The sequence below is a fragment of the Chanodichthys erythropterus genome, chromosome 11, assembly GCF_024489055.1.
Source record: "Chanodichthys erythropterus isolate Z2021 chromosome 11, ASM2448905v1, whole genome shotgun sequence".
Taxonomy (NCBI): Eukaryota; Metazoa; Chordata; class Actinopteri; order Cypriniformes; family Xenocyprididae; genus Chanodichthys; species Chanodichthys erythropterus.
Genome location: NC_090231.1, coordinates 59,492,769 through 59,520,004, shown reverse-complemented (window position 1 = coordinate 59,520,004; position 27,236 = coordinate 59,492,769). Strand labels below are relative to the sequence as shown.

The following is a 27,236-nucleotide window of genomic DNA, read 5'->3' as shown; positions in this document are numbered from 1 at the left end:
TAACTGAGTTTTGAATACGCATGTTTAGTAAACAATTATACATTTAAAAACTGATTGAAAATGGCCATAAAACTAATGAGGTGCATACAGTAATCACAGTCCAAATATGTTGAATAACTGCAGAATAAACACTGCTGGAGACTTGTGACAAAACAAACAAGCCCACAAACAACAATATGATCATAATTCTGTACAGTGTGTGAAAGCGTAACACTTTTTTCAGGAACAGCATATCATCCATTTTGTACCATTTTTCAATAGTTTAACAAAAATAGTCACAAATTCTTGTGTATAATCATTCACGCCAGAAAAGGGGGTTGGGCTTTGGAGGGAAGTTCAGTGATTGGATGAAATCTGATCAGACTCTAAGCCAATGGGCGACTGGCACTCTCCTATAAAGACAGTGTGTGCAGGATTGAGTTTTCATTGTCTTACTTTTATCTTGAAAGTAACAGTAACTGAACTCAGAATGAGCGGCAGAGGCAAAACCGGCGGCAAAGCGAGAGCGAAAGCCAAGACTCGCTCCTCCAGGGCAGGACTGCAGTTCCCCGTCGGTCGTGTTCACAGGCTTCTCCGCAAAGGCAACTACGCAGAGCGCGTCGGTGCCGGTGCTCCTGTTTATCTGGCGGCTGTGCTCGAGTATCTGACCGCTGAGATCCTGGAGTTGGCTGGAAACGCCGCTCGGGACAACAAGAAGACCCGCATCATTCCCCGTCACCTGCAGCTGGCGGTACGCAATGACGAGGAGCTGAACAAACTTCTGGGCGGAGTGACCATCGCTCAGGGCGGCGTGCTGCCCAACATCCAGGCCGTTCTGCTGCCCAAGAAGACCGAGAAGCCCGCCAAATCCAAATAAACCAGCTCCATTCTGTCATTAAACCCAAAGGCTCTTTTAAGAGCCACTCATTTCATCTGATAGAGAGCGCTTTTCTTTAATATTTAAACAATATAAACGCAGTGGGTGAAATAAAAGTGATCCATCAAAACAAATGTTTGTTTTGCATCAACAATTACAAATTCAATAGCAACTGAAACGTGCATGTTATAAAGGCATTATTCTTTAATGTGTTTGAGATCATTCATCAGGTTTAGAGACTAGAGACATTTCCCTGAAATAAAAAGACAAGCCCCACAACCCATTCCTTAATGAAAATATAGATATATCTACTGTTCTGCTGACCAAAAGCCCACCAAATCCAAGTAAACATATTAAACACAGTAACTCAAAGGCTCTTTTAAAAGCCACACATTTTATCTGATAAAGATAACGCTTTAAATAACATGCAGTGGGTGAATAATCAGGAAGTTACCCATCAAACAAATCAGATGTTGTGTGAATGTTTATTATGAACATGATAATCTCATAACTTGTTTGCTAGAGATCGTTCTTTGGTTGCTTTTTATACAGATGGCAAAATGATTTAGTTCTGATCCGAGATCTGCACAATCACTGAATTAATTTCAGCACAAATAAACACAGCAGTGAGTGTAAGTCTGTGGGTGTGTGACACTGTCTGAAGCGTCTTGAGCGGGAAACCCTCCGCGTGTTTGAAAAGAGGAAACGCGCAGTCATTGGCTAGCGGTCATGAGCACACGTCACACACTGGCCAATCACAGGCCTCCGCGCCCCCTCGCGACACTACGAGCTCGTGGCCGCGCGACGCTTTAAAAGCAGGAGTGAAACATCAAGCCGCATTTCCAGCACAAGCAGGACAGAGAGAAGGAAAGTTGAGCAATGGCAAGAACCAAGCAGACCGCTCGTAAATCCACCGGTGGTAAAGCCCCGAGGAAGCAGCTCGCTACTAAAGCAGCGCGGAAGAGCGCGCCAGCCACCGGCGGCGTCAAGAAGCCCCATCGCTACAGGCCCGGGACCGTGGCTCTCCGAGAGATCCGCCGTTATCAGAAGTCCACCGAGCTGCTGATCCGCAAACTGCCTTTCCAGCGGCTGGTGCGAGAAATCGCTCAGGACTTCAAGACGGATCTGCGCTTCCAGAGCTCCGCTGTCATGGCCCTGCAGGAGGCCAGCGAGGCTTATTTGGTGGGTCTGTTCGAGGACACCAACCTGTGCGCCATCCACGCCAAGAGAGTCACCATCATGCCCAAAGACATTCAGCTGGCCCGCCGCATCCGCGGAGAGCGCGCTTAACCCGCATCAGCGCATCACCCCAACGGCTCTTTTAAGAGCCACACACCTGCTCTGAACGAGAACATTTCCAGCGACAGTCATTATTACACAATGGTGTTATAGTGTCAAACCAAAGTGTCAGAGGTCAATATGTAGGTTAAAAGTATGAGGCTTTTTCCTCTTCATTTAAGTTCATGTTATCGCTTCACAAATTACATTAGAGATGACTTTTATACATTAAAATAATGCTGTATAGTGAATACATGCACAAAGTGATACTTCCTTACTATACTAAAAATATGCTGCACAATATAAAAATATTTTGTAAATGTATTCAGGGACTTCTCATCTTTAACCAACATAATAAACAAAATATAATAGTTTAAATGGCGCACGGAGCTCTTTACACAATGTTCAGTAATTTAATTAATACGTTTCACAAAAAAAAAAAAAAACAGAAAAGAACATTTTATTTTACACAAAAATGGGCGTTTATTAATATTTGTAGTTTAAACAGTTCAATAACAGAAACAATGAAGAAAGAGTGTCTTATTGGTCTCTTTCCTCCCAAAGTCCATCAATGGATCTATAAGAGATTTTAAAATTACATGATTTTGCACAATATTTTTCCGGAACCTCTTATTTTCTCGATCTATTATGAACAAAAAGAGCGGGAAATGAAACAAAGGAAACTGGGGGGAGGGGTGTCGCTCAAACTGTTGGCAGTGGGCGGGGCTATCATTTAATAGTCTTTGATTGGCTCTCATTCAGCGCGTGATGCTTTGAGTTGTCCAGTGAAACACGAGTTTATGGGTGTGGCCTATGAAAACAGGCAGTCAGGTGATCCCGTCTCTCTGTGTAAATTAGCATATGGTAGAGAATAAAAGCCTCTGTGTCGCTCGTGAGTCACATTGATTCGTCAGTTCTGCGATCATTCAGCATCATGCCTGAACCAGCCAAGTCCGCGCCTAAGAAGGGCTCCAAGAAGGCCGTCACGAAGACCGCCGGGAAGGGAGGAAAGAAGCGCAGAAAGTCCAGGAAGGAAAGCTACGCCATCTATGTGTACAAAGTGCTGAAGCAGGTTCATCCTGACACCGGCATCTCCTCCAAGGCGATGGGCATCATGAACTCTTTCGTCAACGACATCTTCGAGCGCATCGCCGGTGAGGCGTCTCGTCTCGCTCACTACAACAAGCGCTCCACCATCACGTCGAGAGAGATCCAGACCGCCGTGCGTCTGCTGCTGCCCGGTGAGCTGGCCAAACACGCCGTGTCTGAGGGCACCAAGGCCGTCACCAAGTACACCAGCTCCAAGTAGAGTCCCCGAGACTCCCACACACCCAAAGGCTCTTTTAAGAGCCACCCATATACTCACACAAAAGAGATTCTGACCGGAAGGTGTTTAACTGTAAAACAATATATCTGAATATTCTAGTTTTTGTTTTTTCCTTTGCTTTTGAATTCATGTAAGCTGCACTGCTGTCTTTTTTTGTTTTGCAATTAATCTACACTTGAAAGCTATGATTTCAGTAGTGTTAAATATTCTATGTAATTCAAATTTTAGCAGGTTCAGGAAAACGTTAAATATTTATTTGTATTGTGTGGTTTGACTTTCATTTCACTTGAACTTTGTTAAACTTCTCAGGGCTGGTCAATATAAACTAAGTCTTAACGTTTCACTTTCACGAAGTTTTCTCTCAATAAATATACTCCGTCATCAGGGTTTGAGCAATAAAGGATGATTAGAGATCTTGTGGTTTTTACTGCAAAGTCCATCTGGAGTCGGTGTGGATTCATATTCAACATTTAAAATTTAATCACTTCATTGGACCTCACAGGACAAATGTTATATCTGCAGCAGAACCTTATTCATTTTTATAATTTCTATCATGTGTGTAGTCATCTAATCTATTACATTTGTGTGAACTGCTGAGTGTAAACTGTCTTTGTAGAAATGAAATATAATTCTGGAATTCAGAAATATTACACCAGACAAACCCTCATGTGTTAGAAAAAGTAAATAAATGGAATAATTCTCTGAGATTGTGCTGTTTGTATGATTACTGCAGTTTAACACACAGGGGAGAGTGGGGTAAGATGAGCCATTTTTTACTTATATGGTCCTCAAGAAAAGGGAAAATGAAAGTCGAACGTAAGTATTTCTAGTAATTTCAGGATGTTTACTATGATTTAAAGGATCAGAATACATTTATGACAAAGAGCTCTAAAAATATGGCTGCTTATAAAAAAAGTGTTCCTCTGACTCAATTTACCCCAAGTTAGGGGTAAGTTGACCCGAGTCAGTAGGTGGGTGTAAACTGACCATCTAACTGAATCTGAATGAAACTTCAAATGTGAAATTTTAAAGATAATGTACCTATTTAAAAAAAATAATAATAATCACATTCCTTTTACAAATATTCATATTTCTTTTTTAAAGCCAACTTAAACAACATAAAGCCAACCAAATTAAGTTGAAATGGGGTAAGTTACCGTGCGTTCACACCGGCGAGAGCGTCAACATTCGCCTTGGGAACAACGCTGTACTGTTCATTCAAACCGCCGCCGGCGGGAGGGTCAAAGTGAATGACAAGTTGCGGCAACCAATCGGAATCCTCTCAAACGAGGACCTCTACATTCTGATTGGTTGCCGCTGAACCGCGTCATAGCTCATTACCATAAAGGTGACTTGATTACAACTCTCCTCGACGCTCTCACCATCCAAGCCGCGCCGCTCTCGCCAGAGCTCGCCGCTGGCTCTCATTTAAAATGAATGACTTCCTTTCACTTTGACACTCTCGCCGCCGGCGGTGTGAACACACAGTTAAAACACTGGCTCAATTTACCCCACAGCTTTTGGCTCACTTTGCCCCATAGCTGCCATTTTAGGAAAAGCTAGCTAGCTTAGCAATTCAGAATAATATTTAGCTAAATGACTTGCATGGTTTTATACGTTGCTAAATCACCAATATGCATCATAAATAGTTTTAGACCTGGACGAATTTTCTTTGATGAAACAGCATTACATCTGATATGTTAAAATTTTACTTTGACAAACTAAAAATAAGTAAATAAGTGACTTCCACTCCTCCCATGTGCTTCTCCTTATACATTCTGGCAGAAATGATGGGTGGTTCTAAAATATATGGTCACATGACAATAAAATGGTACGGTTGCCAAGATACAGGGGGTGGGTCAACTTACCCACTGGCTCATCTTACCCCACTCTCCTACGTGTTTGTTTTATTCACAACAGTAAATAAGTGTATCCAGGACATGTTAGAGGATATGTGAGTAAATCCACCAAAGGCACATACCAATTTTCAACTTCACCAATTATATGGTTACAGCATTATTAAGGATTCTCAGTTTTTATCGCCCCCTATAGGTGCAGTGTCGATGTGATTTGGTGTGTGTTCTCAAAATGTCCTGCGGTCTGTGTGTATTAGGTTTTGTTATGGGTGGACATTTTGTTCAGGATATATAGGTCAATTCATGAAAAATGAGGGACACCAGGCTGATTAATCCACTAATAATGTTGCAACGCTTAATTAAAAACTTTTGAGTAGTTTTTGCCAGCACTGTCTCTAGCTACTGTGTGCGTTTTTAGAGAAGATCGGACCAACGGCCTCGGAGTTCGAAAAAATGTTTTTCAGAAAATTCAAAATGGTGGACATTTTTTATAAACAGAAACTAAATCAGAGATATACGCTGCGTCTGAAACCGCGTAATGAGTAGGTACTACATTTGCATTTGAATTTACTTCACGATCGTTAAAAAAGTACATTCTATATAGTATGAGTATAGTAATAATATGAAAAAAATTCTGACCTTCTACATCCGCCATGTTGTCTATGTCATGTGACCTTTCAGCGTCAGTTGCGTTGCTTCACTGTCATTCATAAACCCTCCCGTGGCCTCGTGGGATAGTAAAGTGTTCATCAAATGCGCTCTTCAGAATCTTGGCAGAAGTAGATCATCCAGGGGCTTTTCGCCTACATGCTACTGTTTTGGCATACTGTTTTTCACCATACTGTATTTGATTCCAGATGCAGAGATACATTTGTAAAGCTTGACTAAGGGTTAAAAAACAATGTTGATTCCAGCTATAAAGGCCCGTTCGCACCAAGAACGATAGCTATAAAGATAACTATAACACTGACTGTATTTGTGTCCACACTAACGAATGATAACGGTCTGTTTATTCTAAGCTCACGCTGCGGTTTCAAAGTGTGTACAACATGTTTTTGCTGTTCTTGTTGCATTTACATGGCTTTAACCAGCAGATGTCCTCAGCATGCTATGTTTCGAGTGAATAGCTAATCGATCTAATCTAACAATGAATTCACCTGATGAAGTCAATATAGTGGAATAAAAACAATGCCTTCAACTTTAAAGAAAGCAAGACAATGTTGAAACCAGCGCTGGATAGCTGAGGTAATTTTATGTTACACTGTTTGCTAGCCTAGCATAATGATCTCATTGTTAATATATATATATATATATATATATATATATATATATATATATATATATATATATATATATATATATATATATATACTGATTGTTTTCCATATATACATTTTATTTAAAGTGTCCTTGAAAAGAGGGCTTGACTTGTCAAACAGCGGTGGATTTTTCTGGACCTCGGCAAATAACTGCCATTTTAAATGCGCGAGTCCTTACATTACAACGGATTCTGATTGGCTGTCAGTGTTTTATCGTTCAACAGTAGGGGAAAAAAAATAATTCTGAAAGTGTAGTTTCTCTATATCGATATAGCTGTGGTGTGGACAGTGCTATTCTTTTATATTTCGAATGATTTTTAGAACTATATCTTTATCGTTATCTTTATAATTATCGTTCTTGGTGTGAACGGGCCTTAAGGGTTCCAAAGTTAGGACCCTAAATGCAAATCACCTTATTATAGCGCCACCTGGTGTCGGACGGGTGTGTGCTGGAGTAGCGGTGCACAATTGGGAACATCCTGTCAATTTTGGGGTCTCAATGATTTTCGATCCATACACTTTTAGGAGACAATATTTTGTCACTAAACCAAATTGTTATAAATTGTACAAAATCGTACAGATTCATAATCCTCTAATATGAACACTCAACCAAAAAAAAAAAAAAAAAAAAAAAAAAAGCAGATGAGAAAAAGAAAAGCAAAAGTAACCAGTGTTGGAGGTAACGCATTACAAGTAACTTGAGTTATGTAATCAGATCACTTTTTTCAAGTAACTAGAAAAGTAACTCATTATTTTTTTTAATTTACAACAATATATCTGAGTTACTTTTTCACATTTATTGACTGACAGCTCTCCTGTCGCCATGTTGAGAGGAAGAAAGTGCATAAGTGTTGCACTTCCTCCTCCTGTGTCCTATTCTTCTTCAATCCAGAATGGCAGCATGGCTGAAAGGTTTGTTTGAGCGGCGCCCTCTACTGTACAGGAGTAAATATGCATTTCCTTCAGCCTGAGGCTTATTCATTTCACTTTTGGTGTAAAAGGGCCTTTACATTTGCCAAAAATAGATCTTGTTTTGTGGTTATTAAAAACAAACAAGCAAGCCCAGCCCAGGTGAGAACATATTACTTTTCATAAAAATGACTACACATTTTTATCATGCCAGTGTTTTTTTTAAATAAATGGCTACATGCATGTGGACATGTACAATGCATGCCTGTAAAATGCTAAAAAAATAAATAAATGGAAATGTATTATGATACGTTTACTTTAATAAATAAATAAAACTTTCAAACACTTGACAGATTTTTTTGTGTGTAGTGTTTTAGACGCAAACTGATGCACTCATGGAATGACTCGAGTGTTTCTGTTCACTAAAGCGCGTAACAGTCTATCTGAAGGTCAGGGAGACTCGGGCACCCGCGCGTCGGGCGCGAGCAGCGCGCGCTCTGAGGGCGGGTGTCAGTCAGTCAGTCATGGCGGAGGGGGAGCTGGACGTGGATTCTCTGATCTCCAGACTGCTGGAGGGTGAGTAGCGCTCATCTTCATCTCGTCTCGGTCTGTTCGGCGTCACATGAGTCCGTGCGGTCGAGTTTGAGCGGTTTATTCGGTCACTCGAGCGGGTTTCTAGCCGACAGGCCCGTGTGTTTGTGTTCAAACATGTCTGCTCGGCCTGCGACAACAGATCCGCGATCCGACCGATGATTTCACCGCGATATCAGTTGAATTCACTATTGTGTGTTCGCTATTAGTGTTTTGTGTTTAGAGACGTGATTCGTTGAGTTTGTTTGTGTTGTTGTGTGTTATTAAAGTGTGTGTCTCGTTCCTGTGGTTGTGAATCACTACAAGTTTTAAAATGTCAGAATTCGCTGGTTAAAATGATTAAACTCTGTAAACTTTGCGCCGTTGTGTGTCTGAAAGTTTAAATAATTGCCACGTATCGCAGTGTCTTTAACAAACAAGTGCTGAATCAGCGTGTTTCGAGCTCGATTTAATGTTTATTATCGCAGTCTGTTGTCTGTCCTCACATTGTTTTGAAATGACGTCACGCCGCTCCAGTGACGTCAGCAAAACAATACTGGAGTTATTTGAAATATGTATATTGTTCTTTATTGTGCCATGTCCACTCTGTTATGCAATTTTATAAGTGTTGTTATTACATGTAAAAATGACAAAATCGTTACTGTTAAAGCTAAACACCAAACCTGTATGACTCTCTTTATTTGTGGAAAACAGAAGATATTTTGAAGAACGAAACGACTCTGACTTTCAGTGTGTAGACGACAAACACTCTCAGAATCGAGCGAGAAGCGAGAAAGAAACTCATACAGGTTTGAAGGACACGAGTAAATGAAGACAGAATGATCATGATTGGGTGAACAATGGCTTTATTTAGCATTTTTCAGTCATAATTAAATCATGTAAATATTTCATGTGTAAATTAATGTCACTAATGACTGTTGGATATCCATAATAATGTTTAAAGTCACCATGAAACAGAAGTTGTGAAGGGAAGACGTATATCCGAGCGAAACGCTTTGCAAACAAGAACAAATGTAGGGCGGGGCTTGATTCTGTCTGTGGGGAATTGATTGGATGGTTGAAGTTTGCTATTGGTGGATCTCATGTGAGTGACAGGCCTGCCCTCGTCATCAGAGAAGAGAAGAGATGCTGCAAGAGGAAGATATTCTGATTCAAGATTACCAGGAACATGAATTTAACACAATAATGATGTGAACAGATAAATCATTTATAATAAAATACAATATTACATTAAAAAAAGAGGAAGATGAAGAATTGTTCAGTTTGACTTCATGGTGACTAAAAGTCTGTTACACGGTTGTGTGTGTGTGTGTGTGTGTAATCCGTGTGATCTCATATCTATTAAAACTGTGTGCAGCTGTTTCAATGCACATCTGTGTTTGTGTGTGTGTGTGTGTGTGTGGGAGGGATTCTCCAGAGATCTCCACAAAATCTTTCCACACAAGACCATATTTGGTTGCGTTCACAGTGGGGAAAAAAGAGATCTGAAAATAGCTGGGACTGGTTTTCATCAGAGCCAGAAGAGGCTGTTATAACACACACACACACACACACACACACACTGACTCCTTAAGACGAAACATACTGGCTGCGAACTTTACACTCTTACGTAACGTCAGCGACAGAGACGGATGGACTCTATTACAGAAGCTGCTGGTTTAGTACAGACGGTATGTGAACTAACAGCATCAGTAAAGAAGTTCATATTGCGTCTCGTCTGCTGAATCATACAGTAGTTCTGTGATGAACAGGCCAGATGTTAAATCATTATTAAATGAAATGTTCTCCACCCAGAGACCCGCAGGTACTTAAAAAGTCTTACATTTAGTTTAAGCACATTTAAGGCCATAAAAAGTCTTAAAATATAATTTCAAAAGGTCTTAAATTTGGGGATGGAAAACTAGGAATCGTTTTATAGCTTAATTAAACTTCATAAGACTAATTAATTAAGTTTAATTAATTGTTGCTCGTCTACAGGCTCAGTTTCAGAGCAGTTCGCAATCGCTGAATGCCGCATTTTTTATACCGTGCGTCTGCTCATAATAAATTATGACAATGTTTACGTTATAGTGTGTATATATTATACCTGCGACCTCGTCGTGTTCAAGTGATGCCGTTTTCTTTAGAATTTATTAGTGCAGCTGCTTTATTTACAGAGGTAACTGGGGTAACCGCTATATTTCAACAACTTGTTTTTGTTAAAACTTGTATTATTTGAACCGTAAAGTTGTTTAAATCATAGTTTTTACTATCATTTTATAGTTTATTATGTTGTGTGCATGTGTGTGTGTGTTATGCCCATATAAGTTCATCAGTGTGAGGCTGAGAGGAGCTTTATGTGTTTAATCACACACACAGGGCTGTTCTCAAACAGGTCCTTTTATGCGTGTGTGTTTCTGGTTTGACTGGCTCCTCCAGACAGATGTGTGTTAGAGCGTCTGAAACACTTCCTGTGCGTTTGTGTTTGTCTGTCAGCTGATATTTTGAGATGAGCAGCATTCTTAGTTAATTAAGTATGGTTTAATTTAGTGTGCAGTTTGGAAATGATCTTCTGTACATTTCAGTTATTAAATGCTTTCATTACATGATATGCACATCTGACACACACACACACACACACACTCAGTGGTTGGTATCAGCTAGTAAAGTAACGTTTATGATAATGCTGGTGTGGAGACTGTGGTCTGACCTGCCATTTGAGTTCTGTTGTTGGTCTCTGATGGTTTTGTGTGTCTTTCAGTGCGAGGATGCCGTCCAGGGAAGATCGTTCAGATGACGGAAGCGGAGGTTCGGGGTTTGTGCATTAAGTCGCGTGAGATCTTCCTCAGTCAGCCCATCCTGCTGGAGCTGGAGGCGCCGCTCAAGATCTGCGGTGAGTTTCCTTCAGTTTGATGTTCTTGTTCATTCTTCTTCTTCATTGATATAAAATCAAAGCCGTTTGTATGTCTAACCAAGCTATGTCCAAATTTGAAGTTGATATCACAGTTTTGTTTAGGAGCTTTACCAAAAATTGCCACCGTTTGTTGTGTTCATCTGTCACAAACTAATATATTTCTGTCACAATATCATTTCTATCACTAAACAGTGGCCAAATATGGAATCTTGAGTCTCAGACCTTTCCAACGACACGTTATTAGTCAAGATTAGAAAAAGATTTAAAGGATTAGTCCACTTTTAAATAAAATTTTCCTGATAATTTACTCTCCTCCATGTCATCCAAGATGTTCATGTCTTTCTTTCTTCAGTCGAAAAGAAATGAAGGTTTATGAGGAAAACATTCCAGGATTTTTCTCCATTTAGTGGACTTCACTGGGGTTCAACAGGTTGAAGGTCCAAATGTCAGTTTCAGTGCAGCTTCAAAGAGCTCTACATGATCCCAGACGAGGAATAAGAGACTTATCTAGAGAAACCATCACTTATTTTCGGAAAAAAAATACAACTGTATATGCTTTATAAACACACATGTAGATATAATGATTCAGATCCATGATGTAAGTAATTTTATGTAAGACACGTGTGATGGTGAGTCGTGTTAAACGCGTGAACTGGTCTCCAGGTGATATTCACGGCCAGTACACAGACCTCTTGAGACTGTTCGAGTACGGCGGTTTCCCTCCGGAGGCCAACTACCTGTTCCTGGGCGATTACGTGGACCGAGGGAAGCAGTCGCTGGAGACCATCTGCCTCCTGCTGGCCTACAAGATCAAATACCCCGAGAACTTCTTCCTGCTGCGGGGGAACCACGAGTGCGCCTCCATCAACCGCATCTACGGCTTCTACGACGAGTGTGAGAGACCTGACACGCTTCACACAACAATAATTCACATTAAGCCTGTTTTCAGGATCATTTATCTGCCTTTCTCACATCATCCTAAGCACATTTTCAGTCATATTTTTAAACTTGTTGTTTTTGTTCCTCCAGGCAAACGCAGGTTTAACATCAAACTGTGGAAGACTTTCACCGACTGTTTCAACTGTCTGCCGATCGCCGCGATCGTCGACGAGAAGATCTTCTGCTGTCATGGAGGCAGGTTTCCACGGCGACGCGCCTACTGACGGAAATATCCGATTGTACTGAAGATGATTTAAACTGCTGTTCTTCCTTCCAAAGGTCTTTCTCCAGATCTACAGTCAATGGAGCAGATCAGACGCATCATGAGACCGACGGACGTACCTGACACAGGTACACAAACACACTCACACCTGACACAGGTACACACTAGACTTGTGCCGAAAGACGGTTATGCAATATATCGCGATAATGAATATGCATGATATTGTTATCGTGGGCATTTCAAAATACTGTAAATAATAATTTATTACCAATTATTAAAATTTTTATAATGCATTTAAGAATACTTTCCCCATCAACCGTATAAAGTGCACAACACCGCTGTATTCTGCGTCTAAGGGACACGAGCTCAGATGTAAACAAGCCCAATGTGCACGAGAAGCACATGACGGAAAGAGTAGAAGAGCTGAATGAAAGTGACGTTCACTCTCTGACAGCAGAGGGCGCTGATGGAACAGCAGAAATGCAGCGGTTACCCCGGAAACCCTGCAAACAAAGCAACTGAAATGCTTCAAACAGCCATTCAGTTTTTTGTAATTTCAATGTTGTTCATCACAGCACCAAATACTGAATACTTAAAGACTTAATAGGCTATTTATTTTCAAATTTAAACATTTTTATATTTTAATCTGGACTACAACATGCCCTAATGATTGAAAATGATTTGATTTTTTTTGTTATTGTTCAGTAAAACTTTGAGACATACGGCTTCATTAGTTAACATGTTAATTCATTATTACCAAACGGACAATGAAAAATACTAATAAATCATTAATTATTCTTAGTTAATGTTAATTTCTTAGTTACTGTTTAATAATGTTACTAAAATCAAAAGAACTTATTTAATGGACCTGAAACAATATTTCTTAACTAACATTAACAAAAATAATAGTTTCTGTAGCATATGTAGCTATTGCTCAATGTTAGTTAATGCATTAAATATTGAGATCTTATTGTAAAGTGTTTCCTGTTGTTCTTTATAACCTAATTCTTTTGCACTTTAATCTGTTTGAAAATTAAAATTTTATATATTTTGTGTATTCTTGTATTTAAACATTTTTTGTTATTACAAAATACCTGTTATACTGACAACACTTTTTTTGCAACTTATTTGAATATCGTGATAATACCGTATACCGTGATAAAAGCTTCAGCAATTATCGCAACATGAAAATTCGATACCGTCACATGCCTAGTACACACACACTCACACCTGACACAGGTGAACGCTAGGGTTGTGACGGTGGGGAAATGTGTGTGTTTCAGGGCTGTTGTGTGATCTGCTGTGGTCAGACCCGGATAAGGACGTTCAGGGTTGGGGTGAGAATGACCGCGGCGTCTCCTTCACCTTTGGTGCTGATGTGGTGAGCAAGTTCCTCAACCGCCACGATCTGGATCTCATCTGCCGCGCGCATCAGGTGACTTACCTCTCACCGTTCACGTTCATCACTCAAATCCACAATATTACTAAATATTAAGAGTCTTTTTTCTTGTTTTGCAGGTGGTTGAAGACGGTTACGAGTTCTTCGCCAAACGGCAGCTGGTGACGTTGTTCTCGGCGCCGAACTACTGCGGCGAGTTTGACAACGCTGGAGGAATGATGAGCGTCGACGAGACTCTGATGTGCTCCTTCCAGGTGTCACATGATTTACCTTCATACGGCCAATCTAACGGAGCTGAGCGCATTTCATCACAAATCACAAAGAAAATTATGCTTGTGGACAGTCTGAACCACAGCAAAGTCTCTAACTCGTTCCCTCTAGCGCCACCAACTGTCCGAAGTTGCCAATTATGCAAATTACTTTTGAACCGTAAGGGCTAGAAACAAATCCGATTTTCACAGAATTTGTCTCACAACATCTTCAGACCATGCTGGCAAAATGTTATGAAACGATTTTTGATAAACCAATTCATTCTCGTATAGCGCGTCAACGAATCCGATCACGTCAAAATGGACGAATTCAATCACGTCAAAATGGACATGAGGCTGTATCTCCGCAGTGATTGGCATATTAAAACAAAACGTGGTACCTGTCATCACAAGCATGATTTGAGAGTACATGCACTGTTTCGGCACAGCACCACCTAGTGGTCAGGAGATATGAAAAATGGCTATTTTTCTTATAACTTCTAAATGGTTTGGCCAGAAATCATAATACTGATCTCTCTTGATTCAGTGCAGCATACTAAGGCAAATTATACCCAATTTTCCCATATCAGCCATTTTGAACTTTTGTCATAAAATGCTGTATTTTTTTTATTTATTTATTTTTTGCCCTGAAGATGCTAAAAACTTTTCGGAACAGTGTCACCTTGTGGTGAAAATGTATAATATTTTATAAAAAGAAATTAAAAGGTTTTGATTAATTTAGCCTATTTTAATGAAACTGGTCGTGGTAAATTCATCGAGTCATGCCGAGAACAATGATATCAATTATGCTATATTTGGTCGAACTTGCTCTCCGCCATTTTTAATTTCTTGGAAAACCATCTTTTCCAAACTCCCCCTACACCGTTGGTCCGATTCCCACCAAATTTGGCTCAGATCATCTTAAGACCATGCTGGCTAAAATTTATTACAATCTTTTTGTTTGACCAAACCGTTTTCTAATAATGCATAAATAAACTTATTATGCCAAGCTGATTCTGAGGCTGAAATTCTTTGGCACATTATCACCAAACTTTATATTCATCACGTCTCCTCAATCTGACCACACCACATCGGTTTGGAAACAGCGCCACCTATTGGGCAAATGTAATAAGCAATTAAATCATATTACTAGTGATTGCATTTGATATTTCAGCCATATTGCCTAAAATAATCTAAAAATGTCTTTACTCATTGTTGCAGTTGGTCTGAAGCTTCAAGCCATCGTGCCTTTTTTTGAGTTTCCTAAATTGCTGCTAAATTTTGTAAATTGTATTTATATATAATGGGAGTACGTGCTAAACTGAATTGACGACAATGGTAATACATTTTATTACAGTAAGAAGAGTACATTAACAATCATCAATAATGAGAAAATAAACAAAGGGAAAAATATGAGAAATTCCAAAATATCCTTAAAAAATAAACAATGTGTTGATTTGTCATGAAAATAATGTCACTAAAGCAAAAGATCATATTGGTCCTATTTAAAGGCTTTGTTTTCAAAATATGATTTATTTACTTTGATTTTGGAGAGAAATGTGACCCGGACGTGTTTTTGTGAACATTACTCCACAATAATTCTTACGGGAACGATTCAAATTCATATGAACTGATTATCATCACATTATACAGATCAGAGAACAGTTTCACTGAATATTTCAATATTTTCACTTTAATATGGAAGCACATTTCTGCCATATGAGGAAAAAAAAATCATGCTTTGTTAAATCCTAATTATGACAAAAGAAAGTTGAAATTATGAGAATAAAAAATGGAAATTAGGAGCCATAATTTCAAATTTCAACAAGTTATGAGTTTTGACTATTTCAATTTATGTCATAATTATGATTAACAAAAGCATGATGTTTGTGTTCTTATGTGGCAGAAATGGCCTTCTGTACAATTATTTCTATATCGCTTTATATGATACAGATTGTTTCGGCTATTAACAGGAAGAAACAGCGTCGATGTTGATGTTCGTCACATTAAACCCAGCTTTTGTTGTTGTCCTCAGATTCTGAAGCCGTCGGAAAAGAAGGCGAAGTATCAGTACGGCGGGATGAACTCCGGGCGCCCCGTGACTCCGCCCCGAACGGCTACGCCCCCTAAGAAGCGGTGAATGAGAAGTGAGGGGGCGGAGCTACAACACGCGTGAACCGGCATGAAGACTGTCTTGAAAATACAAATGTAGTTTAAAACACGTTTTTTTTTTCCTGTTGAAGACATATTTTATTTCCTCTGGTTTGGTTTGACCCTGAGCTCACTGTGTGCTGCTTTGATTGCCTCTCCATGTCTGTTACGTCACGTTCTTCAGAGTGTTTAAACACATTTCATTTTTTCTGCTTTGCATCTAATAACAGGAGGATTTACATCGACTAGGTCTTTTCTAGTTAATCATTTCGCTCTTCGAGGCCTGTTTGAGTCAGACAGGTTCATAACATCTGGATTTTCAGTAAATAAAGTTGAACAAACCTCTGAGGTGCCAGTGTATTTTTAAGAATGTGTCCAATCATAGACACGAACATAAGTGTGTGTTCTTCACTGCTGACGGCGAACGCGTGTGCGTCTGGAGTACTGGGACATACTCTTGATTCTTGTTAATTAAAACTCATCATACAACTGAAATAAGCCGAAGGGAATCTGTTCTGCAGAATCATCCTGAAGGATCCCAGTGGCTTGAAGATGTGAGATTGGGAAACACACATCGCTGTCCAGCGAACAGGGAACGTTCTCACAATGTTCTCTCAAGGTTATGAACAAACAAAGTTCAAAGATATCTGGAAAATATTTGCACAAAAACATCAATCTTGGAACCTTTTTCTGAAATGTTTTAGATCGATTTATGTTACTAATCGTTTCAAAACGTTCAGAGAACATTTAAATTACGTTCCCATAATGTTTGGAGAACGATGGAACGGAAAGTTCCCTGAACGTTCTCATGACCAAGAATTTTTTTTGTTTTTAAAAACTGGAATTTTAGAACATCCAGAAATAACCTTATTAATAACTATTTTGATGTTACGATTGCACACATCAGCCTAACAATATTAGAAAATGTTCTAATCATAACTTAATGGGAACGTTCGCAAAACGTTCTTATAATATTGTTAGATAGGCTGATGTGTGCAATCGTGTCATCTAAATAGTTCAGGGAATGTCTATTAAATTAGGGTGAATTGCCCTAATGTGGGACATTTTTTGCATTTCAGACTTCTGTGACATATTGCAATTTGTAGCCAAAACATTAAATTCACACACAATACCATTTTAAAAAACCCAGGATGTCTCCTAATCAAAACAAAAGAGAAAATGGAGATAACACATTCATAAAAGAAATTGTAGACATATTAGTGTTCTTAGTGCAAGTCGTCTAAAAAAATCTGGTGCTTCCTAATGTGGGACACTGAAAATTCTATGATAAAAGGCCAAAATCTGATGATGAAAATAAGAATAATGATAATAATAATAATAAAAGGTCTATAAAAAGGCCAAAGTCTATTATAAAAGGCCAAAATCATTTGATTCATGCAGAATAGTAAAAATCTTCTTAAGTTAGTAATTCTCTTCTTGGTTATGGATGGATTGATTGATAATTGAACATCATCAGAAAAATAATACAATATGATAGTTTTGATGCATTTATTGTAAAGACATTAGGCAACTATTTTCATAGGCTATGTTATGTTATATATAGAAAATAATTAAATGCACAGTCAGAATTCTTCACTGTTCTCTTCAACATATAGCCTAGGCTTATTTGAAGGCAAAATATAAAGTCTTGCAACCTGCAAAAAATAAATTAAAAAAAGCCTTGAACATACTTTAGGCTGGATTTAACATTGAGTCAAAATTCATAAAAGTGCTGCGAACTGCATAAATGTTTATTTGGCCTAATGTTTTCTATTTCACTAAACAACAAACACACACAATCATTCTATTATTGAAAAGCAACACTAAAACACTGTAAATAACCATTTTTGTCCCACAAACCATGCCCCACCACACATTTTTGACTGACTAAAGTACTGTCCCACATTGGGCAATCATACTGTCCCACTTTTTGAAACCATATTTCCTAAAGTGGGACAGTAGGAAATTTGATAAAAATATAAAATATATAGTTTACACATACATTGTTATAGTATTTTTTGATGGACATACATTTCATAAGCACATTAGGCCAAAAGATATCATGATTTATTTTGTTTAAAATTAATTTATACTCCTTAATGTCAAGTTTGTCAAAACTCTATGTCATTGACCTTTGGGTGGCTTTCACACAAGGTCCTTCCTTTTTGATGATTGCTACAATCTCATATATGACTGAACAATTGAGAAGCTATGTGATTTTGATCACATGGCACCACAGCTTCAGATAACCTATAGTTTCACTGACATTCATGTATTTATGCGGGACCTACAAACACTAAACCTTAGGTGTCCCACATTAGGCAGTGTCCCACTTTAGGGCAATTCACCCTATGTATTGCATGAATAAACATTAAACGAAACGTTTATCTGACGTTTTACACTAAATATTAAGCGTGTAATTACATGAAATCGATCGAGTTTCATTGCTCTTTCTTACATACAGCTCTTTATTACAGGTTATTTAGATTTTTTTTCTTTCCGCATTGACACGATGCAGCATCAAACTCGTGATTAACGCATGCGCAGATGCAAACTTGCAAAATAAACAGGAAAAAGCACACCACTTTCCATGCAAGTTTAACGAACTAATCACGATGCTGTTCACGAACACAAACTGAATTAGGAGGCAGATTGTCCAGTAATGACGCGCTCGGGCGGCAGGTGGCGCTGTAAGCCTGTTATTAGCCGTCCAGAAGCGAAGAAGCGCCTTATTTCTCCACACTTGTGCTGTTTAATCTGAATGAGAGTTTGTGTGAATCCATCAGTCACATTCTCATCAGATCCTGCAGGTCACATTACTCAGTCATTACGAAAATCGGGTTTTAATACAATATACGTGGTTTTACTCAGATGTTTGCATTAAAAGGATTAGGTAACTACAGAGTAACTACAAAATAACCTGGTTTAATACAACATTTGCTGTAAAACCATGCGAGATATAAAATTAACCATTGTTTTACTATAGTAATAATGGTTTAACTATGAATTTTGTCATTAAAAACTTAGTAAATGGTTTTCCTATAGCTTTTGCACCAAAACCATATAATAAGATACAAAATTAAGGAGGCTAACCTTCACACTGATTTTTGCAGTAAAACCATAATAAAACAATCTGAATGTGGTTTTAGTGCACTGATCATACTGTGGGGGAACAATTAGGCACGATTAAATATGATTTTATTGTTTCCTAAATTAAATGTGCTTTAATTGTCACTATTCTGAAATGAAAGTTTTTGTCCTTTAACAGTGCTTGTGATGCGTTATGTGTGTTTAGCAGCAGCGTCATAAGGCGTCTGTCGGACGAACTGAAGGCGGCCGCGGGTCTGAACACTGAACCACCTTCGTGATCTGAGACGAGTGTTCGGCTTCACTGCAGTCCAGACGTGTAATTCACCAGCGTAATGAGAGACGGAGCGGCTGGAAACATGTTCACTGAGGAATAAAGCACAAGTATATTTCGGTTTAACAAAGTTTATTCAAAGGGAAAACAAAGTTATTTTCTGACTCCACTGGCAGATATTTGCTCTTGTTTTAAGCACAAACTCACTTCATTTTGATACATTTTTTACTTAATATCCTCAGTCATTTTTCTTCAGTAAATGTATCTGGATTTAAGAATGTTCAGATATTTGTGTTGGAAAACGAGACTGAGGAAGAACATCTGTGTGAGTGGATGGATGACTTCATACCGCAGACAATGACTGAAATCAACCATCATGCCACGTTTGATCATGTTTGTGATGTGTGTGTGTGTGTGTGTGTTTTGTCTCTGGCCTGAACTGAGAGGTCAAAGGTCGTCCAGCGTCTCAGCTGCCAGTGAGGTCAGAGGTGAGCGATGAAGCGACGGATACGATCAGAGGGCTGTGATCGGCTTTAATCATTAACACACTCAAACACACACACTGCAGCCGCTTCACAATGTGACACACACGTCTGCATATCAGCACATTAAACCACTGCATTATATAGAATATAAAAGTTGCTTTTACTGAAACTGGAATCTCATTTTTTGATTTTATGGTGTGATGATGTATAACCATTCGTTGATGTCTTGTTCTGGAGGCGGTCATATGCAAATGTATTTGCCCATGTGATGTCACAGATCCAACACTATCCAAACGAGCCTTTTGTGGAGCTTTATTAAAGGGGTCCTTGATTATGATTTGACTTTTTTAACTTTAGTTAGTGTGTAATATTGCTGTTTGATCATGAACAGCATCTGCAAAGTTACGATGCTCAAAGTTCAATGAAAAGGGAGATATTCTCTGTTTAAGGACTACAACAAACGGCTGGTAGGGATTACAACGAGCTTCTTCCTGGGTTAGTGACATCACAAACCCTAAATTTACATAAACCCCGCCCCCGAGAACACACAACAAAGGGGGCGGGGCCATGTTGTGCTGCTTTAGAGAAGAGGAAGAGTTGTTGTAGTCGAGTGATGTTGTCATGCCGTCATTTTACGCCGGACTGCTTCACAAACGAGGATCAATTCAACACAAAAGATGAACATGACGGCACATGCTAGTGGATGAGTTGAATCAACTCCACAGCAACTACATCAATTTATCCACTAACATTCAGAAACGTCTAAAAGTTGTAACTTCTTCCTGAGTCTCTCCATCAGTGTCGACTCCGGTTTGAACAATGTAAGGCTGAACACTTTCCTCATTTTGTCTGCGTGAGATTCTCCAGCTTTGTTGTTGTTGAGCTGTTAAAGCTCCGCCCTCTTCTGGAAAGCAGCAGCTCATTTGCATTTAAAGGGACACACACAAATTTGACAAGCTATAATAAATGATCTGTGGGGGATTTTGAGCTGAAACTTCACAGACACATTCTGAGACGCCAGAGACTGATATTACATCTAGTGAAAAGGTTATAGGTCCCTTTTAAATAAATGCTTTGTTTTAAACCATGAAACTTGCAGGAAGTTTTAATGGTACACAGATCTCTTATATGTCAAATGATCAAGGAAAATTTGATTTCTCATGTCATGACCCCTTTAAAATATATTATTTCCATAATAATGCTCATTTTAAAAGCATGCTAAAGTGTGTCATTGAAAACCCATATATCTGCATAAATGTGAATATTAGGGTGAAGCGACGCTCTTATGGTGTTCAGACGCTCACGTCATGATCTGAGAGCAGTTCAGTGGGACAGACTGGAATTCCAGCTATGAGACACAACAAACACTGCATTCTTCCCACAGGAGCACATGTGTGTGTGTGTTAACACAACAACTGCTGCCACACACACACACACACACACACACACACACACACACACACACACACTTTAGTCCAGCTAATCAATCACTGGCTCTCTTGATTAAAGCAACAGTGAGTCTCTCTCAGAAACACAGAGCTTCACTGTCCTCCATCTTCAGCTGCCGTTCCCTCTTCTCTCTCGGGAACAATCTCCGACAGCAGCTGAAAGCGCTCTGATACTTTAATTCACATTGGTGGAAAAGAAGTACACTTTATATCACTTTACTTATTAGATTTTTTGACATGGTTTTGTGTAGGACTCATTTGTGGCGCTGTGAGATGAAGCAGAAACTGATTTTTCCTTGAACGGTTCCTGTTCATCCGGTGTTTGCTGTCGAGCGGCTGCTGCTCTGTCTCTTCACTCTGAAAGCTGTTTGATGTCAGTTTTGAAGTGTCGAACAAAGCAGATCTGTGATGTGAGATACGTGAATCTCTGATAAAGCGTCTGTGTCACTGATTCAGAGCTCAGATACTGAGATCCAGTTCAACGTGTTTGAACAAAGAAGCTTCCTTCTGAGCGAGAGTGTCAAACATCATCACAGATATTCTTAATCAGATATAAGATATCAGAAGCCAAATGAATCCTGAATAAGTTTGTGCTGGAGCGGATGTTCAACACGATGGATGTATAATACGAGTGTAATTCTTCAATGCAAGGGTTAACAGGCTTCATGATGTCTCAGGGCAAGCATCTGATTTCCAAAGTGGTTTTAAAGTGGCATGTGATGCAAATGAGTATTTCATCATCATAATCATGTGCTTTCATATGCACACAAAATAACATTCCCACAGCTGCTTGATTCCCATGGAAATTTAGAGCAAAGCTTAAAAACACCACCGCATTTTGATTGCAAATTATGCTGCAGGACTATTGAAATAAACTGCAAATTAAACACAAAGATCAGAGCGGTGAACAAACTCACTCAAACACCAACAGTTTTCTCTGTTCGACTCTTAAACAGCTGAAGTAACTTTTACAAAAGAAGCTGTTTTCAAGTTGTCATGCAGTCTTTGAAATGTGGCGTCTGCAAAGACTCTTAAAAATAAAGGGCCCAGGGGTTTTGCTATAAAAGATCAATTTTTGTTCTTCAATGATCAGTTCTGAAAATAACCCTTTTTTTTTCTTAGTATGAAGAACATTTTAAAAATCTAATAAAACATTTTCCACTATAAAGAACATTTTGTGCAATGGAAAGATTTCATTAAAGGTTCTTTATGATACTATCAACGCCAATAAAGAACTTTTATTTTTAAGAGTGTATGAACATGATAATGATAATAATAATAATAATAATAGCAATTATCAGGGTTCAAGCCCTTTGAGTATATTTGGCTACAGCCATTTTCTAAATGACCTTGTTTTATATATATATATATATATATATATATATATATATATATATATATATATATATATATATAAAACAAGGTCATTTAGAAAATGGCTATATTATATATATATATATATTATTTGAATAATTATTGATCTAGAAAGTTCAGAGAATTGTACTGCACTGATTTGGTTATGATTGGGCAGAAAAACTAATCCTAGCTCGCAAAAGTAGTTTTTTACATTTCTGAATATTTAATGAATGATTTGATTGACTGCAGTGGTTCTTGAGGCAAAGTTGTTCAGCATGAGGCGATAAAATGGTATGAATATTGTATTTTACCGTATCAATCTCATCAAAGTGTATTTGTTTTGGCAGCAGAAAACAGCGTCTTCTCGACATGACAACATTACTTAGACGTAAAACTCGTTTGCACCATCTAACTAATTTTCTTTCAAAATTCTTACAGACCTCTAGGACCATGAGTCAAACATACCTACCAAGTTCACTTCTAATCGGCCTCCATTAACCCTGTCTAACAGGTGCTCAAACTAGAGGTCTTCACGGGTCCAAAAATTCATACCCGAACCCGAAGAGACCCGTAAATGTGATACACGGAACCGACCCGGCCCGACTATTATTTCGAAAGTTGGACCCGAACCCGTGCGGAACCGAGAAATGCCATAAATGTACTACCCGGACCCGTCTAAGCTGGACCCGAACCCGACCGGACCCGTCTGGACCCGATCGGCACATAGGTATATTCCACAGCAAATTGCTTATAATAAGTCAATAAACAAGTGGCGAAAATAAAACGTGTTGTCTTACCTAATATTAGTTCTCCCTTGTACCTGACTGATGCACTTGCCAAGAAAGTTCATCCGTTATTCCTCTCTTGCTAATTGAAATGCTTAATCCACTCATTTTTCCAGCTTTAAAAGTTCACTTGCTGTCACGATGAAAAACGAAGATGACAATTGCATTATTTCGTTGTATCTAGAGACTTGAGTCAACTCACAAAATAAAATAACTTTGACTGTTTGCCCTTTTGAACTATAATAACGATTGCTTGTTCAGTGACATGGCCGCTGACGTTAGCATTACTTATTTGCGTTCATTTCTGTGCTTTCTGAGCCGAGTCTGACCAAAACTTTAGATGTAACAAGACGACAAAATTATATTATAAAAACGGGAGAAAGAAATTGCGCTCGCATGAGACATGCGCGTTAGCTGGAGCAACCTGAAACATAAGCTTTAAGCGTCACAGATTCGACATTCGTGTATAGTTCATATTTGGTAATGATTTGAAATAGGCTATGTTATTTAAATGTTATTTAAATGCAAATGTGCAAGGCTACAAGCAGTTCTTGAGATTTGAAGTTTGTTTGCATTGTTACACACGATAGGAATAGTAAAACTCGATGATCACCGTTCGCTTGCATTAACTCCGCCCGCTCTGCTTCTGATGGCTGGGTCCACTCGTGTTTTTTCACCTTATTTCCCGGCTCATACTTTGCAAGTTACAAAACACGCACAGCGCTGACTGACTCCCAACACGGCCGGGTGATCTCCGAATCAAATCGGCTCGGGTATACACACAATGATAATCAGACCCGGGAACCGAAGTAATAGATTAGGACCCGACCCGGACCCGGCTGACCATTTAAAATATAGTCCCAAACCCGTACGGGTCCTCGGGTCTTCTTTGTAGACCTCTAGCTCAAACTTCATTGGCCAATGGTGGCCATGTTTTTTGAGATACGCCAATGTCCTCAAAGACAATCATGGCTCCTTGGACCAAGACACTGCATGCCAATTTTCAAGTCAATCGGACAAACAGTTGCATAGTTATAGCTTTATCACCGTCCATTCACGAGGGTTGCCATCTTAGTAAAAGTGGCTCCGCCCACTTCAGAAGTAGTGACTGTGAATTTAAATTTCAACTTTTTTTTGCTTGTTTGACAATTATTGACAATCAGACTCCAGAGAATCTTTGATGGTTTGGTTCCGATCGGGTCAAAAAGCTAGGACTCGTTCGCAAAAGTAGGTTTTTCAAAAAATCCAAAAATACCCGAAACATTCGCCAGAACGACGATATGCGACACTTGAGTCGTGGCCTAACGGTTCAGGAGTGATTTCGTCAGTCTGATCGGGGCGAGCCTCGGTGATGTTGTAGGCGCTGTGAGTTCTACCGGCCCTCAAAGGTTCAGATCTCTACGGCTCACGGTTTGGTCACTTTTAGGGGAGAACAGAGTTTCAGTGTTACACACTGAATAATAAAGCGCTGTTTGAATCTGACTATAAAACTTTTTGAATTATTCCTGTCCTTTTAAATCAATCCCCATAGAATGACGTTTTCCTTCAGTGAGGAAACAGAAGATAAAAAAGCCCAAATTCTTCCGAACTCTGTAATCTGTAACAAGCTTCAAACACCGCGAGCGAAACCCTTCCAGCAGAATGAAATGACGTGCATCTGCAGACAGACAGACGACTGAATCCGACGCTGTTTATTTTGTTGGCTATAAATATCCAGTCGTTCCTCGTGTGTCACAGCTGGAATGAGCTGCAGGCCGGTCCAGTTTTAATCACACGTGTAATTACAGTGAGCTGAAGAGCAGCAGCTACACAAACATCACTGTAACCTCTGATAACATGCTCACTTTCCACACCATACTGATGAACAAACTGTTATGAATTCAGTTATATTGGGACTTCTCAGGCATGATGGGAAACCTGACAGAGCGGTTCAGAGAACATTCCCTGATATTTGTTGAAGGCTTGAGGTCGGACAGGCTTTGTGTGAAGCGAGCGTGTCTCTGCGCGCTCAGACTCGATCCGTTCGTGCCGTATGAATGCAGCTCTTTATGTGCAGAAGAATGACGAGCCCAGATCTCCGGTCGGGCCTTGACCTCCTGCTCTAGTAGCGAATGTAAGCAGAGGAACTGGTTTAGTGTCCTGTCTGCACATGACCAGCGTCGTCTGAAGAAACTCAACCAACTCGTTTCCAGCTGCATCCGATCCTGGAGCATTAAACCCGTCTGACAGCAGCGGATCATCGGAGACGTCATGCAGTTCTTCAGGATGTTCGGCACGTTTAAACATGAACTATGTTGTAAGAGAGTCAGGGTGTGCAACTGATTGCTCATGAATTTCTCATTAATGAAGATTCCAGAGTTTCATACACTATTGTGTAAATGAATTATCATCTGATGAAACACGTACAACGAGCACAACTCGCGTCTCCACTGGCGTGGGCAAGCGTTCATTCAGACTATGAATCGGTTTCATTCAGTGAAATCGACTCTTTGTCCAGTGAACAGTGAACAGTGTGTGTGTGTGTGTGTGTGTGTGTGTGTGTGTGTGGTCATCACATTTATTCAGACAGATGAAATGCAGCAGCTGCTTCCAGTCACTTTGCATCCGTCAGTGAAACACAAGAAACGTTTTCTCCATGATAAAGTTGGTAAACATGTTCATTTCACTGTTCTCCATTAGTTTTAGTCGGGATTACTTTAAAAATAATAATTTGGCATGTTTAAGTTATATTTTTGGATATCTCTACTGTGAATCTTGATGCTTTTGACATGCATTCAAGGTCAAAAACACTTTAATTCTCTCATAATATCCACTGCAGCATCAGCTCTTTTCTCTCAGTGTCTGAAACGCTTCGTTTGAAGATTCGGTCTCTCTAAACTCCGCCTCTCTGAGAGCTGCTCTGCTCTGATTGGTCATATGGCTCAGTCTGTTGTGACTTGTCAGAAACCAAACGCTCATTATCATATCTGAATCATATTAGGGCAAAGAGATGCTGTTCAGCCAATGAAGACCAGAGGCAGGCATTATGCAAATTAGTTACAAACAGGAAGTAAGACTGAATTACTGACGACTCGTTTCAGTTCAGAATCGATTCTTTCTTTTAGGGGACAAAAACCTCATTTGTCATTTATCTCATTTATCTTAATTATCATTTCACAAACTTTTTTTATTACACACTGCATAAAAAGGAAATATCTGAAAAAGGAAGAATTTAGGGGCACTTTAAAAGATGTGTCTGACATGCAGCGCATCAGTTTCAAAACAGCAGACCAATCGGAAGCTGGGGGCGGGGCCAACAACACAAGCATGTTTAATGTCGGAATTACACTGAAAAAAAATTGATTTTCTCTCAGAAATTGCTAGTAAAATTCAAAAACAATTACAAATCAACACCAAGTAACACTGAATTAAACGTGAAATTTTGAAGTAGAAAAACTGAAGTACTTTCTTGTAAAACTTATTTGAACAATTTTTATTTACAACTTTGAAAAATCATTTTTTATTGTGGTTTTTAAGGGATTCTGACTGTCTGAATGTGTTGGAGTTACTTAATAATATTCCTGTTTAATAATTTATATAATTGACTATTGTAATGTCTTAATGAGTTTCTTGCAGAGAGTTGAATAACTGTCATGCTAAACAAATAAGTTTATTCATTTTATTGTTTAAATTTATTGATTATTGAATTTATTTTGGAATTAATAGTGTTGTAGGTGCAACTTAAAGTTGGCTGGCAACTTTATATATATATAAAAAAAAAAAAAAAAAAAAAAAAAAAACACTGGCAGGGAGTTAAATGAGTTAAAGGATCT

General features: G+C 39.0%; 4 protein-coding genes across 4 annotated transcripts; all 4 read left to right on the top strand.

Moving 5' to 3' along the window:
- The first annotated feature begins 462 nt into the window (after positions 1–462).
- On the top strand, positions 463–856 carry LOC137030146 (histone H2A). Its single transcript, XM_067400311.1, has one exon. It carries the CDS (start codon positions 470–472, stop codon positions 854–856), a length of 387 nt encoding a protein of 128 aa, XP_067256412.1. The 5' UTR covers positions 463–469.
- An 872-nt stretch (positions 857–1,728) lies between these two features.
- Positions 1,729–2,213, top strand: LOC137030145 (histone H3). The gene has a single exon (XM_067400310.1). It carries the CDS (start codon positions 1,736–1,738, stop codon positions 2,144–2,146), a length of 411 nt encoding a protein of 136 aa, XP_067256411.1. The 5' UTR covers positions 1,729–1,735; the 3' UTR covers positions 2,147–2,213.
- A 659-nt stretch (positions 2,214–2,872) lies between these two features.
- LOC137031013 (histone H2B-like) lies at positions 2,873–4,166 on the top strand. Its single transcript, XM_067401585.1, has one exon. It carries the CDS (start codon positions 3,069–3,071, stop codon positions 3,441–3,443), a length of 375 nt encoding a protein of 124 aa, XP_067257686.1. The 5' UTR covers positions 2,873–3,068; the 3' UTR covers positions 3,444–4,166.
- Positions 4,167–7,964: 3,798 nt separating this feature from the next.
- On the top strand, positions 7,965–16,351 carry LOC137030143 (serine/threonine-protein phosphatase PP1-beta catalytic subunit). Its single transcript, XM_067400308.1, has 8 exons — positions 7,965–8,121; positions 10,877–11,008; positions 11,693–11,923; positions 12,059–12,163; positions 12,248–12,319; positions 13,475–13,626; positions 13,710–13,844; positions 15,874–16,351. The coding sequence occupies exons 1-8, from the start codon at positions 8,070–8,072 to the stop codon at positions 15,976–15,978; spliced, it is 984 nt and encodes a 327-aa protein (XP_067256409.1). The 5' UTR covers positions 7,965–8,069; the 3' UTR covers positions 15,979–16,351.
- Positions 16,352–27,236: the final 10,885 nt, after the last annotated feature.